Source organism: Canis aureus, chromosome 2 (assembly GCF_053574225.1).
Source record: "Canis aureus isolate CA01 chromosome 2, VMU_Caureus_v.1.0, whole genome shotgun sequence".
NCBI classification, from domain to species: Eukaryota; Metazoa; Chordata; class Mammalia; order Carnivora; family Canidae; genus Canis; species Canis aureus.
Genome location: NC_135612.1, coordinates 71,872,710 through 71,887,773, shown reverse-complemented (window position 1 = coordinate 71,887,773; position 15,064 = coordinate 71,872,710). Strand labels below are relative to the sequence as shown.

General features: G+C 48.3%; 1 protein-coding gene and 1 long non-coding RNA gene across 3 annotated transcripts in view; one reads left to right on the top strand and one right to left on the bottom strand.

The window, feature by feature from the left end:
* The window catches only part of EVC (EvC ciliary complex subunit 1), a 66,090-nt gene that overhangs the window by 39,941 nt on the left and 11,085 nt on the right, over nt 1-15,064 (bottom strand). For both annotated transcript variants that reach the window (XM_077878670.1, XM_077878671.1), the window contains exons 4-8: nt 14,377-14,609; nt 13,048-13,132; nt 6,898-6,996; nt 4,428-4,565; nt 1,201-1,359 (exon numbers count right to left, since the gene is read on the bottom strand). In XM_077878670.1, the coding sequence (XP_077734796.1) occupies nt 1,201-1,359; nt 4,428-4,565; nt 6,898-6,996; nt 13,048-13,132; nt 14,377-14,609 (714 nt within the window). The remainder of the gene's footprint in view (nt 1-1,200; nt 1,360-4,427; nt 4,566-6,897; nt 6,997-13,047; nt 13,133-14,376; nt 14,610-15,064) is intronic.
* LOC144301531 (uncharacterized) lies at nt 5,277-7,545 on the top strand. The gene is made up of 3 exons (XR_013368339.1): nt 5,277-6,207; nt 6,954-7,042; nt 7,269-7,545. It is a non-coding gene; the product is annotated as an uncharacterized LOC144301531 (long non-coding RNA).

The window sequence follows — 15,064 nt, the reverse complement described above, 5'->3', positions numbered from 1 at the left end:
ATATCCTGATTCTGGTAGGAAGGTTCTGCATTTCTAACAAACTCTTGGGGGCTACTGATGCCACTGCTCCACGGACCACAGTGGTTGTGGAGAAGCAGCACGAACTGCTCCCTGGATCTAAGCCACCAAGGCTCTGAGCCAAACGCAGGGCAGCCACTGCAGGTCTCTGAGCTGGGTATAACCCAGGTGGGTGCAGAGTTTCAGAAACTCTGAAATGGAGTTTCATGAGTTTCCAAGGTCAGAAGGGGAAATGGGTTCATAGTGAGCCCTGGGCCTTGTACAAGGCAGGTCAAGGCCAAAAGCACTGCTGAGAAACCCCGTGGTGACTAGGGCAATGGGTCACAGAGCACTTCCCCAGGCCCTGTCTGCAGAAATTTCTTGGACCACTCTTTTATAAAGAGAGTAACTAAAGCTCTGGGAGGTTAACTGGTTCAAGATTACACATCTTCAAGTGGCTGAGCCTAGGTTCCAAGTCAGATTTGTGGATTCCTCTGTATCAGTGGGTTGCATCTCCAACAATATATCAGAAATGTTTGGGGAGCTTTAAAACCAGCGATACCAGGGCTTCACTTTAGATCAGTGAGATTGGATCTCTGGGCATAAGGTCTGGGCACAGGCAATTTCTGAGAGCTCCTCAGGTGATTCATGGAGCCATCAGGAGAGCAAATGAAGCTCCATCCACATAAGTGGGTGTCAACTATGACTACTCATTGTGGTCACTGGGAGCTCCAAAAAATCCAGACTTATTAGTCAGAATCTCTGGGGTGGGGTCCCATCTGGGACTCTAGCATCGGTACGTTTTAAAGCTTCCAGATAATTTAAGTGTGCATTCAGGACTCGGAGCCAGTGCTCTATGCTGTCACAACACAAAGCTGGCCAGCATCCCCGCTTAAGGAATGGATGGATGGCTGTACAGATGGATGGAAAGATGGATGGACAGATGGATAAATGGATGCATAGAAAGACAGATGGATACATGGGTGAATGGATAGATGGACAGACAGATAGATGGCCTGCTGTTTGGCTTGCTTCACTGCCTTTCTCCGGGCTCTATATCCTCATCTCTGGCCTCTATGTCTCCATCTCGGGGCTCTATATCCCCATCAAGTTCGACTGGATGTCTATGGCATATCAAGCTTATGGATTCCACATCTCTAGTGTGAGTATCTTCAGATTCTCTCCCTGCCCCCTCCAGCATACCAGAGCCTGCAAATCCTGAGAATCATGCAATAACCCTTCGGCTATAATCATTCTTTCCGTGAGCGTCATCATGAGCTGTCGGGCTTTGGAGCTGGAACACTTAAATTGGTCCATAAGAAAGTGCTGGATGTTTTCCATCTGTTTCCAGAAAGCTTCCATCTGTGAAATGAGAATGAAAAGCAAGAGGTAGGTGCAGAAAACGTATTTAAGAAAGCCATAAAGCTAGGTGGTTCATTCTTGAGAATTACAATTCATTCCTTATCACACACTGAGGTTCTAAATACTTCTGCAATTCGGAGCGAGTTTATCTTGGCAATAATCGAGTTCTACAGAGAGGTTCCTCCTTGGCATATTGTAGGTGCCAGTCAGCTTCGAGGTGGCTTTTCAGCAAACACCAGTGCTCTGCTGATAAAGAAGTCAAGCACAATGAGATCACCCAGAGTAAACAGCTTAAAGACCCTTAAACAGGCCAGGATTGCTGCCTGGGGAGTGCGTGAAATTCGACAGTGTGCTCCTGGAGGCTCCATATCTCTAAGAGGGATTAAACATGTTCTGGAAATAAAAGCACAAATGGCTGTTTAAATTTTAGTTATTGCCCTAAAAGTACAAAAGAGCAATATGGCAGAGACAATGCTGACCATGAAAACAATCTGCTTTAAAATCTTTTTTCTCCCCCCTCATCTTATCAGGAGGAGACGTGGAAATCACTGAGTGGCTTGGAACGTTGGGGCTCATCCAGCCTCCCAGAGCACTGAGAACGAGGATACCAGTGGTCGTGACAACCTCCCCTTGCGGCATGCAGGTAGGGGCCAGGCTCACGCGTTTTATGTCCGGGTAAAATGTGTATTGGCAGCTGCAGCAACAGGCTGAGAAAGTTAGGTCACTGGTGAAAGGTCACAGGGCTGGGAGGCAGGGGCAGAGGTGGTGCAGGCTCACTGAACTCTCCCAGCTGTGGTTTTCTCCACCATGGCTCCGCCTCTCCAACTCTGAATTCATCTGGCCACCTCTTGCTGCACAGGGCGTAGGAGGGCTCGGGTCTTAGCGGCACCAGAAGCCCACCCTGACCTTGTTGCACTGGCAAAAGGTGGAGACAAACGCACTCTGAAACATTGAGTCATTCTGACCAGCCACCACACAGGGGCTGCACATGGCTGAGAGGAAGCCCATGCCGGTGTGCACCTCATGCCCTCAGGACTTGCTATGTGTCCTGGTGGGCAACAGCCCATCCATTAAACCTCCGGCCTCCCTCTTGCTTTCCCACCAGATGACCTCCTTCCAGACTGCACTAAGAAAATGTGACTATCACCTGTGGCACCCTGCACACCTCCAAACAGAGTCCGATTCCAGCTGGCATTGCCACTTCTACTCCAGCCCCAGAGAGCCAGGACACCCACTCTGTTCTTAAAAACTCTTGATTCCCTTGGAGTCTGTGACATGATTTCATCCAGATCCCTCAAAGTCCATATTCTCCCTTCTTGTCTCAGTTCTCCTTGGCTACTCCTCCTTAAATGCTGGCAGGATCCAAGACTGGGCACCAGGCTCCTTTCTCTATCCATTCTACACACACCCTAGGCTGGGGCATCTCCACTATGGGAGGTCACCATACGTCAGAGAATCATGGGCTTACTATGAATCATCTGCCTGAAATATACAGACAGATATTTCAACAGATATTCCTGCTCTGGGGAGCCCGTGGATCCAGGAATCCAGGCTGAGCACCCTGTCTCTGCCACTCACGCCATGAACATCCTCGCTTCCTATGTCCTTTGACACAAGCTTAGTGGAGACTCTCCATCCTCTGGCATCTCCATCTTAAGATGTCAAGCTAGGACTCACCAGCTCCCCTCCCAACTTGCTTCTTCTTCTGGGATCCTTATTTCCACAGAACTAATCTTTAACATCCTCTTCTCCTCAACCTCATTATCTGCTACCCTATCAGCTCTCCCACTCTTTCTTACCTCTCTGCTCCTACTGCAATTGTCTTCACGAGATTTCCCTACTGCCCTAGCCAGAGAGCACACACATATCCTTCACTGAGTAGCTGGAGCGGTCCTTCTAAAACAGAAATGGATCCAGGCACCCTCTGCTACCAACCTGCAGTGACTCCCATCTCCTTGGCACAAGATGAAAATCCTCGGGCCAGATCTCTGGTTTTATCTTGCTCTGCTTGATCCTTAGTTCTCCCTGGCTCCCTCCTTTGCCTGCCCACTGGCCAGCATCCACCCACACTTCTCCCAAAAGGCCTTTCAATGTATCCTTTATTCTATGAAGACTTTCCTAACCCTAGGATAAAACAGACTCCTCCTCTCACCACTGTGCCTCTGCCTTCCAGTGTTTTCATCTATCATGACACTTGTGAGCTATAAAGTCCTCATCTGGGCATTCTGGGTGGCTCAGCAGTTTAGCGCCACCTTCAGCCCAGGGCCTGATCCTGGAGACCTGGGATCGAGTCCCACGTCGGGCTACCTGCATGGAGCCTGGTTCTCCCTCTGCCTGTGTCTCTGCCTCTCTCTCTCTCTCTCTGTGTCTCTCATTAATAAATGAGAGATAAATTATTAATAAATAAATAAATAAATTAATTAATTAATAAAATCTTAAAAAAATAAAGTCTTTATGCTCACTTGTGGGTCCCCCTACTATGCTAGCCTATGCATCTCCCCAGCAGGGCCAGATCTAAGGTAGTTCTTGATTTCCAGTGTGCAGCCCAGTGCTTGAGTGCCAAACAAACAAAACAAAATGCAAAAAACAAAACAAAACAAAACACCCTCTTTGTTTCATACCTAATATAGGAATGGGGGTAGTGGAACTGAAAAGCAAAAAGGGATATTTGAGGAAAGCCACCCTCTCTGAAATTTAAAGTAGGCTTTTATGAGTGATGATGTCTGGGGTTGGAGAAGTTAGAAGCTAGCATCTGCTCTAATCCATGGGGTTACCATGGATTAGACATACAGGGTGAGAACAATCTTTGCTCTGAATGACAAAAAAAAATCAATCTAAAATTTAAAAAAGGAGAATTCATTTAAAAAGAAAAAAACCTCTGTAAATTTTGGCCCTTTGATTATACTTTCTCTATTAAGTAATTTCCAACCCTGGATCCCGAGCTCTGGGGTAGAACACGTTAGGGATTTCAAACATGCTTCCAGGTGCCATCTCTTTAATCTCACCAATTTAACTGTCCCAGAAACCATGGTTTTTATATGGAAAAAGGAGAAAAATCCATCACGTACATTATCTATTAGCTGCTCAGAGTATTCTCGCTCCTTCTTTTCCACATCTGCCAGAGTGATGTATTCAGAATCACCAGCTCCTAACATTGCTGTGTTTGACAGTTTGCCCTGAAGTCCCTTTTCTAATTCTGCCAAATCCTGGGGGAAACAGAGGGGAAAGAAAAAAAAAAAAACAGCAAATAAACAAAGGAAAAATCCAACATATCTTAAATCCTAGAAGAGAGACCCTTTTATCTTTCACCACATTATCACAAAATATTTCTTAACCATGATTAACTGATCTAGGCATGGTCCTACTTAAGGCTTGATGATAGAAAGGTATTTTCCTCCTTAAACATAGAGTCTTAAGAGTACCAGATTCTTCTATAGTTTTCCCTCCCTGCTAAAAAAACAAAACAAAACAAAGCAAAACAAAACACACACACAAACAAAAACAACAAAACCAAACCAAACAAACCAAAACATGCTTTTAAACATGGTAAATTAACATCAGTCTCCCTGCCAGGAGCCTGCTTCTCCCTCTGCCTATGTCTCTCCTTCTCTCTGTATGTCTCATGAATGAATGAATGAATGAATGAATGAATGAATGAATGAATAGAATCTTTAAAAAACAAAACAAAACAAAACAAAACATGGTGCATTGGTGTCCTTTATTTCTTAGGAAGTCCTGGAAAATGCCATGACCTGGATGGGGGTGACGGAATGCTTCTCCTCCACTCCTCTGGTTTCCGTGGGGGAAGGAGTACTCCCTACACCCCAGGGAGGGTGGGATGCGACGTGATTGGTGGGTTCGGCAGCAGGAAGTGCGTCCCCGTAGCTTGTCCCGCCTCTTCCTCTTCTGCGTGGAGCGCTCCTGGGGAGGTCATGGCTGCCGCGCGGCCTCCGCCCGGGTGCGCTGGTCGACGTAGGGCTCGCCTCCGGGGTGGCCGGCCTGGCCCGGGACCCTGTGCACGGAGTCCCTGAGCCCCGCCGCCCGCGACGCGCCCTCCTCCGAGCGTGCCACCCCTCCTCGAGCGTTCTAAGGAAGCCCTGATCCGCCCCTGCGGCCCCGCCTCGTCAGTGGGTGCAGAACCACCAGGACCATCATCCTTGTTTATTCGTTGGGGAGTCACTGGGACTCAGCTTCCTCAGCTGTAAACAGAAACGACGACAGCCGCTCCCTGAGCTGCCGTGAAGATGGAATAAAAGCAGGTGTGAAGCGCGCCGTGTGCACTGCCTGCTGGAGGCGGCCCTGGTGGCAGCGGTCGAGGATGCGGACGGTGGCCGAGCCCGCGCACCACCTCCTGCCTTGTGCGCGGGGATTCATTCTTCCGCAGGGGATCCGGAGCAGTGGGGGACGAACACCCTCCCCCCACCCCCACATCTCATGGCGGTGGCGAAGATGGCAGCGGTGCTGGCGAGGAGGCTGATGACGGAGATGATGAAGATGACGGCCGTGGCGCTCAGGATGTGCGCAGCGATCCCGATTCACAGTCTGACCATCGCTCTGCTGCGCGCCTCTTGCACATTTCTCTTGGCCCTCCCACGGTCCGCCAGGATGGAGTCATGATCCCCTGGCGCAGGAGGAACTGGGATGCTGAGCGTTTGAGAAATGAAGGACCAGGATATCAACCTCTCCCAGTCAGATGGCAAAACCCGGCTTGTTTCACTGCACAGAAAGCAACGTCAGCTGCGTATAGAAGACCCGGGAGGAGGAGGATGTACAGTAGCATAATTAAAACCAATAAACCAATTAGGCATTTAGAAATACCCAACTTAGGGCGCCAAAGTGGCTTGGTTGGTTGGTATCTAAATCTTGATTTTGGCTCAGGTCATGATCCCAGGGTTCTGGGATCGAGCCCCATGTTGGATGCCCTGCTCAGCAGGGAGGTTTCAGAGGTCTCCCTCCGCCTGCCCCCACGCCCCTCCCCTACTTGTGGGCTCTCTCTCTCTCTCTCTCTCTTAAATCAATAAGTAAAATAGTTAAGAAAAAAAAACCACCTAGGGGTGCCTGGTTGGCACAGTCGGGTGGGTGTCTGACTCTTGATTTTGGCTCAGGTCATGATCTCAGGGTCCTGGGATCTAGCCCCAAGTCAGGCTCTGCGCTCAGCATGGAGTCTGCTTGAGATTCTCTTTCCCTCTCATTCAGCCCCTCCCCACACTCTCTCTTGCTTTCTCTAATAAATCTTTAAAGATGAATAAGTAAAAATATCCAACCTTGTGGAGAAGATAACGGTTACTTGTTCTCTGTGAGTAGCAGGTATGATCAACATTCTTCTCTTTTTCCTTGCTTTCAGTATTTTTCCAAAATTATTAATACCTATGGTCATTTTTATACACGTACACATATTTCTACGGTTACATTTGTTCAAAAGCATGTATTGCAATAATTTTCACACATGAAAGCAAAAATAGTTTCTTATACTACTATGTTTTATATGTTGCGATAAACTATTTTTAAGTAACTTTGAAATATAGGTTGAAGACTTACATTTTCTTGTTTCGAAAGAATCCTCTGGTATAATTCATCATCCGACTTCTTTTTAGGAAGAAGATCCAGGAGGCACATTTTAAAAATCTGAATAAACATCTACTGCCACGGAAGGAGACATAACAAAGAGAAAGGCTTAGAAATGGTATCTCCCCCTCCCTCCCTTCCTCCCTCCCATCTATCTATTCACATGCACATACATTTTTGCTATAGGAAAATCTATCATTATAAATCATGACAATAGCCTATAATGGACTGTATTTTCATGAAGCCTCTAAGGAAAAATGCTTCACTTCTTTTGCTTTTTGTCTATTTATTCAAGAAATCTTCATTAAGTGCCTACTCTGCCATTCCTTCTGTGTTCCCTACAGGAGTCAAGGAAACCAAAAAGGCAAAGGGGTGATGCTTCTTCATGGGAAGAATCAGAGGGAGGGTTGTTTGGAACTGAGATGTATAAAGTTGTCCATTCCAGCCTCCTGTCTCGATGGATGGCGTCATCCTCTGAACCAGAAAGGGTCCTCCCATAAGGCAGGATACCCAGGAATGTCCAAGGGTGCTGTCTCCACACCTACCATTCGCCTACTGCAGGACATCTAGGTGTTTCCAGTTTGGGGGCTATTATGAATAAAACTGTTAAGAATATCCACATACAGGTTTCTGTGTGAACATGTTTCTCTAAGGTAAATGCACAAGAGTGCAACTGCTGGGTTTTGTGAGAAATGGACTGTTTTTCAGTGTGGCATGCTACATTCCCGCCAGCAATGCATGCAGGATCCAGTTTCTTCCCATCCTCACCAGCATCTGGTGGTATCACCATTTGTTATTTTGGCCACTCCGATAGGTGTGTAGTCATATCTCATTTTTTTTATTTTTTTATTTTTTTGAATTAATTAATTAATTTATTTATGATAGTCACACACAGAGAGAGAGAGAGAGAGAGAGGCAGAGACACAGGCAGAGGGAGAAGCAGGCTCCATGCACCAGGAGCCCGACGTGGGATTCGATCCCGGGTCTCCAGGATCACGCCCTGGGCCAAAGGCAGGCGCTAAACCGCTGCGCCACCCAGGGATCCCTCATATCTCATTTTTTAAAAACATACCTCATTGTTTTAATTTGCATTTCCCTGATGGCTAATGCTGTGGAACATTTTTGATCTGATTGTGTGTGTGCATTTTCCTCCCGACTGTATATCCTTTTTGGTGAAATGACTGTTCATGGCTTTTGCCATTTTTCTGATTGGATTGTTTACTTCTTTGTGAGGTTTGAGCATTCTTTATATGTTCTAGGTGGGAGTCCTCTGTTGATACATGGCTTGCAAACCCCCTCTTTCTCCCCATCCTCTTAACAGGGTCTTTTGTAGACCACAAGTTTTATATTTTGATGGCTATATTATATAATTATATATGCTATATATAATATATATAATTACATGTATTATATAATAATAATTATATATTATAAAAAAAACTATATTAGTTTTCCCTTGTGTGGGTCACCCCCTCAGTGTTAAGTCGAAGAAAGAACTCTTTGCCTAGTTCGAGATCCTGAAGATTTTCTCTTGTTTTTTTTCTAGAAGATGTATAGTCTTGCATCTAACATTTAAGTCTGTGATGCATTTTGAGTTCATTTTTGCATGACGCAGAGGTTCGGCTTAAGGTTCGTCTGTGTCTGCTTCTGGACATCTAATTGCTGCAGTACCATTTCCCGTAAAGAAAAGCGTATCACTCCTCCATTGAACTGCTTCAGAGGTCAGACATATTTGTGTGGTAAGGCACTTTAGTACAGGGCTCAGTAGATGTTTTCCTGTAGATGGCCACATCGTAACAGTTCCTGGGTTTGCAGGCCATACTATCACTTTTGCAACCATTGGATTTTGCTGTTACAGCCTGGAGGCAGCCGTGGGCAAGAGTCAAGAACAGGCATGGCTGGATTTATATATATATAAAATCTCATTTGGGGGACACCTGGGTGGCTCAGTGGTTGAGTGCTGCTGGCTCAGGGTGTGATCCTGGGGCCCTGGGATCGAGCCCCACATTGGGCTTCCCATGGGGGAGCCTGCTTCTCCCTCTGCCTGTGTCTCTGCCTCTCTCCCTGTGTCTCTCATGAATAAATAAAATCTTTAAAAAAAAATCTCATTTGGTTTTTATAGCACATAGGACATTGGTACAATCTTCCCCACTTTACAGACAAGGAACTCTTTAGCTGAGAAATCTGGGTAACTGGCCCACGAGGGACAGAACCCAGAACTGTCCTTATGCTTGTCAGTGCTAACGAGCTCTAGGAACACAGTGACATCCTGGCTTTCTACTCACTGAATTTGAGACTACGTAAGGTAACATTCGTATCTCGAGATGTTGGTCTCAAACCCATTTTCTTTTTGACCCCAGACTGAATCAGTGATATGCACAGGTCTTGTCTCATTCTTCAATTAAAAAAATTTTTCATTTGGAAAAATTATAAGCTCAGGAAAGTATCAAACCAGTACAGAGTCCCATGTGTTCTTTCCCTGGGTGACCTGGGACATCACTTTAGTATAATATCAAATCCCAAAACAGTTACTGACATTGGGCTGACGCAGTTTACTACAGACTTCACTCAGTTCCACTGATTGTCACATGTACTGGTGTGCATGTGCATGTGCATTTCTGTGCAACTTTACCCCAAGTACGGATTCATGCAATCACTGCCACAATCAAGATGGAGAATGTCCCGGCACCAGGAGAATCCCCTAGGCCTAATGATCCTTCTCTTGGCACCTCCCTCAACACACACATCCCCTAATCTGTTCTCATCTCTGTCATTCTACTTCTAATGCTGTCAAATGCAGCTTCTCTCCACCTCCTGACAAGCCCAGTGCCAGCTTCTCCCTCCAAGGCCACCAGGGAGCTCTGAGCTCCTGGGCTGCATGACGGTCACATCTGGTCTGAGTCACTTTTATTTTTTAATTTGTTATTGACGTATAGTGGACACACAGTATTAGGGTAGTTTCGGCTGTACAGGACAGCAATCCCACAGGTCTGTGTGTGATGCCATCTGCAATCTGAGTCACATCTGAACTGACCTGTGGTGACATGTCTACCAGAGAAATGAATCTTGAGGTCTCCATGAGAGCTTGTGTGTTTCGACAGGTCCTGCATAGTGAAGATACTCCCCGCAGGGAGGGAAAGGCCACCCATGGAGAGCAGGCCCCACGGTGGCGTCAGTAGGCAGGGGGCACATGTCTATGGAGTGCCTGCTGTATGTTCAGGCACACAGACCTTGCACTCGGACAGACCTCACTTGGGTTCTGTGTCTGCCATTCACCAGCTGTGCAATTTTGGACAACTGACTCAACCTCTCTCAGTCTCTGGTATTTTGTGATTGAAAAATAGCTGTAAGGCTTAATTGAGATCAGATAGCTAGAGTCTTAGCTCGGAGAGTATGTGTGCTTAACAAGTGGTGCTGTGATGATGCTGGTCACACAGCGCAGCCCAGCAGAACCTGGAGCTCTGCCTATGGAGACCCTTCGAAGTAGGACAATTTCACTTCCTAGTAATTCTGTGGGATAAAAGCTGAAAAACATTATCTTTATTCCTTTCGGAAAGTGGCCCAGAGAGGGGAAGTGACTTACCTAAGGTCACACAGCTCATACGTGTGGGAGGCTGGACTAGAACCCAAGTCTCTGACTCCTAGTCTAGAGCTCCTTCCCCAGGTTCCAGCTTATGTGTCTCCCTCCAGGGAAGCCTGGTCATCTCCCCTACTCTCACTTGGTCCCCCCTTACACATGCTTACAGCACCAAATTGTTTGCTAGGTCCTGCTGTCTGTCGTGGCGCATTTGTGCCATCTCTCCCGTCCTCCTACCCCCGGAGAGTGGGCTCCAGACAGGTGGGGGCCATCCCTGGTATTGTGCCTGCCAGGGAGGAGAGGCTGCCACAGACCAGATGGGCAGATGAGTGATGGTGGACGCTTTCTCCATGACAGCAGGCTGCTTCCCTGCGGGCATCTGCTGGCTGCTCCGGGGGCGAGGCAGCCAGTACCATGTCACTCGCCAGCTGGATGGGGCTCTGAGCACAGAAACAATTGACCCTCGGGAGCGCAGAGCCTCTGAGAGGATTGCCAGGGCCACCTGCCTGTAAGCGGGTCGGGATGGGGCCGAAAGGAAGCCATCCCGACCCGCAGGTGGTACGCTGGGGCCCCCGGATCAGGCTCTGTTTCTGGAGTCCTGCTGTGACTTCTGGTTTCTAGCACTGGCCCCTGTTTAGGAGGGGCCCCTTCTCTCACAGAGCCCCAATTTCTCTTTACTGCATCTGCAACTGGATGTTTATGTTTCTAGTTCATAACGAAGCACCTGGTGGGCATGTCTGTCTGTGTCTGTCACTCTGTCCAGTGGCCCTTCTCCCTTGCTCTTTCCAACGGTCCTCCCCTCTATAGGTTTCATCCCTTTTCCAATAATCTGGAAGAAATGATGTCCAGCCGGCCCTGCTGGGGGTTCCGCAGCTGTGCTGAGACACATCTCTCAGGCTGCCCCCCTCACCGCGTCAAACCCGTGACGATTCACCTGGAGACCACATGCATCTGGCGGAGACCAGTCTTGTTCTGCTGCCATCTGCGGTTTCAACTACTCCTTCATCCACTCAGAGAACACACTCCCATAAAAAGGTACCAGGCTGCCTACCTCGGCTCCCACCTAGGGCCTTATGACTCTGGGTGAGGCCTCTCTGTGCCTATTTCCTCATCTGTAATGTGGAAGGATGGCTACACCTGCCTCTCCAGAGTGTGGTGAGGTTCAAGGCTAGCCACCTGTGGGACACTCCCAGGGCCTGTACCCAGGAAGCAATCAACAAAGTTAGTGCTCATAAATATTGTTGTCGCTGTTATCATTCCTTTAAAAATGTTGGCAAGGGGCACCTGGGTGGCTCAGTCAATGAAGCATCTGCCTTCGACTCAGGTCTCAATCCCGGGGTCCTGGGATCGAGTCCCACATTAGGCTCCCTGCTCATTGGGGAGCCTACTTCTCCCTCTCTTTCCCACTTGTGCCCTTTCTCACTATCTCTGTGGCTATCTCTGTCTCTATCTCTCTCTCTCTCTCAAATATTTTAAAATCTTTAAAAATAAAAATGTTAGTGAGGATGCAGAGAAAGGGGAACCCTCTTATACTGTTGGTGGGAATGCAAGCTGGTGTAGACCCTCTGGGAAACAGTACAGAGGTTCCTCAAGAAGTTAAAACTAGAGCTACCCTACAACCCAGCAATTGCACTACTAGGTATTTACCCCAAAGATACAAATGTAGTGATCCAAAGTGGCACCTGCACCCCAATGTTAATAACGGCAATGTCCACAATAGCCAAACTGTGGAAAGAGCCCAGATGTCCATCCACAGATGAATGGGAATGTATATAATATATAACATATATTATTAACATATACTACGTAATATATGATGTATATATACAATGGAATATTAGTCATCAGAAAGAATAAAATCTTGCTCTTTGCAATGACATGGATGGAACTAGAGAGTATTATGCTAAGCAAAATGAGTCAGTCAGAGAAAGAAAATTATATGATCTTACAAGTGAAATTTAAGAAACAAAACACATGAACATAGGGGAAGGGAAGGAAAAATAAAATAGATACATCAGAGAGGGAGACAAACCGTAAGAGATGCTGGACTCTAGGAAGCAAACTGAGGGTCGCTGGAGGGGAGGTGGGTGGGAGGACGGGGTAACTGGGTGATGGGCATGAAGGAGGGTACATAATGTGATGAGCACTGAGTGTTCTATGCAACTGATAAATCACTAAATTCTACCTCTGAAACTAGTAATATGTTATATGTTAATTAAACTGAATTTAAACAAAAAAAATAATAAAAATGCTGTCTTTTTTTCACAGTACCTTCCACCTGTCTCCATCAGGAGGTGAACCCTGGAAGAAGGCTCTCATTTTTCTGCCTAAGCCCACAGCTTTCAGTAAAGTAGAGCCTGTGCCCCATCCACAGGCACAAATTGCTTCTCTGTTTTGCTTCCTGATGCCTAATGCCCTGACTGTTCCTGTCACATTGGCTCCAATGTCATTGGCACCCATTCCCTGAGGGCACGCAGGACTCAGCGCCCACAGAGGGCAGCATTTGGAACCCAGGGAAGGGAGAGCCAGACACCTTGACCACCTACCATGTGCTTCTCCTGCCTCAGTGCCGTGTCCAGATGCAGCAGATCTTTTAAGTGAAGGTTGTAGATACATAAGTCAAGGTCCACACTGAAAAGTTGAAAGAGAAACAGAAAGCCATTGAGAGTCCTCGAGGCAGGGAGTGGGGTTGCAAAGTCTTCTCAGTACAGACATCAGTGCACCCTGACTCCAGATGTGCAGAGATGCCCAACAGCCGCCCCAGGTTCATACGAAGGAATCAAGGCAACTATTTGAAACTCACTTGTGACCAGGAGGGAGCAGCTGCCCGAGACATGAAGGGCAGGGGGCAGCAAGAGTCGGAGGTGGGAGAAAAGAGAGTTAACACCCCTTCCCAGCATTGTTGTGTCTGTGTCACGTGTCATGCCCATTTCACAGATGCAGAAACTGACTTAGGAAGTCAAGAAGTGGTGGCACGGTCACAGGGCAGGTAAGTGGCAGGGCGGACTTGACCATTTGTCCTGTGTGGGCAAATGCACTTTGAATGGCTTCGCTCCCACCCAAACTGTGACAAGTTCACTAAGTTCTAAAGCTCATTGACAGCCCTTCCCAGCCAGCAGGCTGAGCCACCATCAGGGCCAGCACCGAGCTTAGGGCCCTCTCCTTCCATAGCCCTGAGCTGAGGCAGGGCCACTTGGACTCCCCAAACTCCACTGAGCAGAGGTCTGAGGACTGACGCACAGATGTGCGGACTCAGTTTCTCGGGCCTCTCCAGTGTGCTGAGTGGTACGGTGCTTTAGAGAATGGGCTTTGGAGATAGGGTCAGACAGGCTCCATCATTCATCTGCTCTGTGACCTTGGGCAAGTTACTCAGCCTCTCTGTCTCTTTTCACTCTTTGTAAGATGAGGGCAATAATAGACCTACTGCATAGGGTCGATAAATGGAATTAATTCATTGATCGATTAATTTTTATGCCTCTGTCACTGCACTTGTCTCAGGCTCCTACTGTGCAATGAGGACACAGCAGGGAACAACACAGACCCCGTCATACTCAGGAGATAATTAATCCCTACAAAGTGCTCAGCACTCTCCCCAGTACACAGAAGGCACCTAATCAGTGCAAGCTACTCCTATGCAGTACCTAGGGCACATCAGTGATTCAAGAAGGCCCCATAATGGGTCTCTCCCCAGGGCTCAAACCTGACTCCAAAACCTTCACATTGGTCAAAATGACTTGGTAGCTGGCGAGCTCCAGCTTGGATGCCGTGTGGCTGTGTGTCCATGGCTGACTCACTTAGCCTCTCTGGGCCTCCATTCCCAGCACGGACAGTGACGTGGACCACTGGTCGGCTTCCCTGTGCCTCCCCCTCCTCACCTCTCACAGATCAGCACCTCGGGGAAGCTGTTGGCCTGGACGAAGGTGCGGCTCAAGAACCTGTCATAGCTGGTGGCTGAGTGGATGCTGGACGAGGAGCTGCAGTCCTCCTTCTCCGCCTGGCTCAGGCTCCCCAGGCTGCTGGAGGGGGAAGCCTCCACTGGCTGGTTTGGCAAGACAGCCTGCTTTAAGTTCTCGTGCAGAGAAGGGTTGGAGGAACCATCGGCCAGCGGCTGAGTGGCAGGAGAGAAAACCCACTCAGTCAGTGTGACCTACTGTGTGACTTTGCTTCAGTGATTCCACCAGTGATCTGGGACAGTGGTCCCAGCGGGGCCCAGGCAGGGGCAGACTGGGTGGGGCAGGTGAACAGATAGAGTTTCTGTCCCAGGGTCCCACCCATCCCCCAGGGTCCCATGTCATGGCCCCTGTCCCCAGGAGGCCAGGCCCTGTGCAACAGGTACCTACCTCTTAGCTGATCACCATGGCCTGTTCCCTGTAGGCCTACCTGCTCCCCACAGTCCACCTGCCTCCCCACCTCTCCCCCCACCATCTCAGACCCCTGTGTGTGCTTCTCCGCCCACCTGCTGACCACTACACTGACCCCACATCACCCTCCTGACCCCAGGCCTGCCAGCTGGCTCCCCACTGCCCTAGAACAGGCCCCAAGCTCCTTATCAAGGAGCTCAAG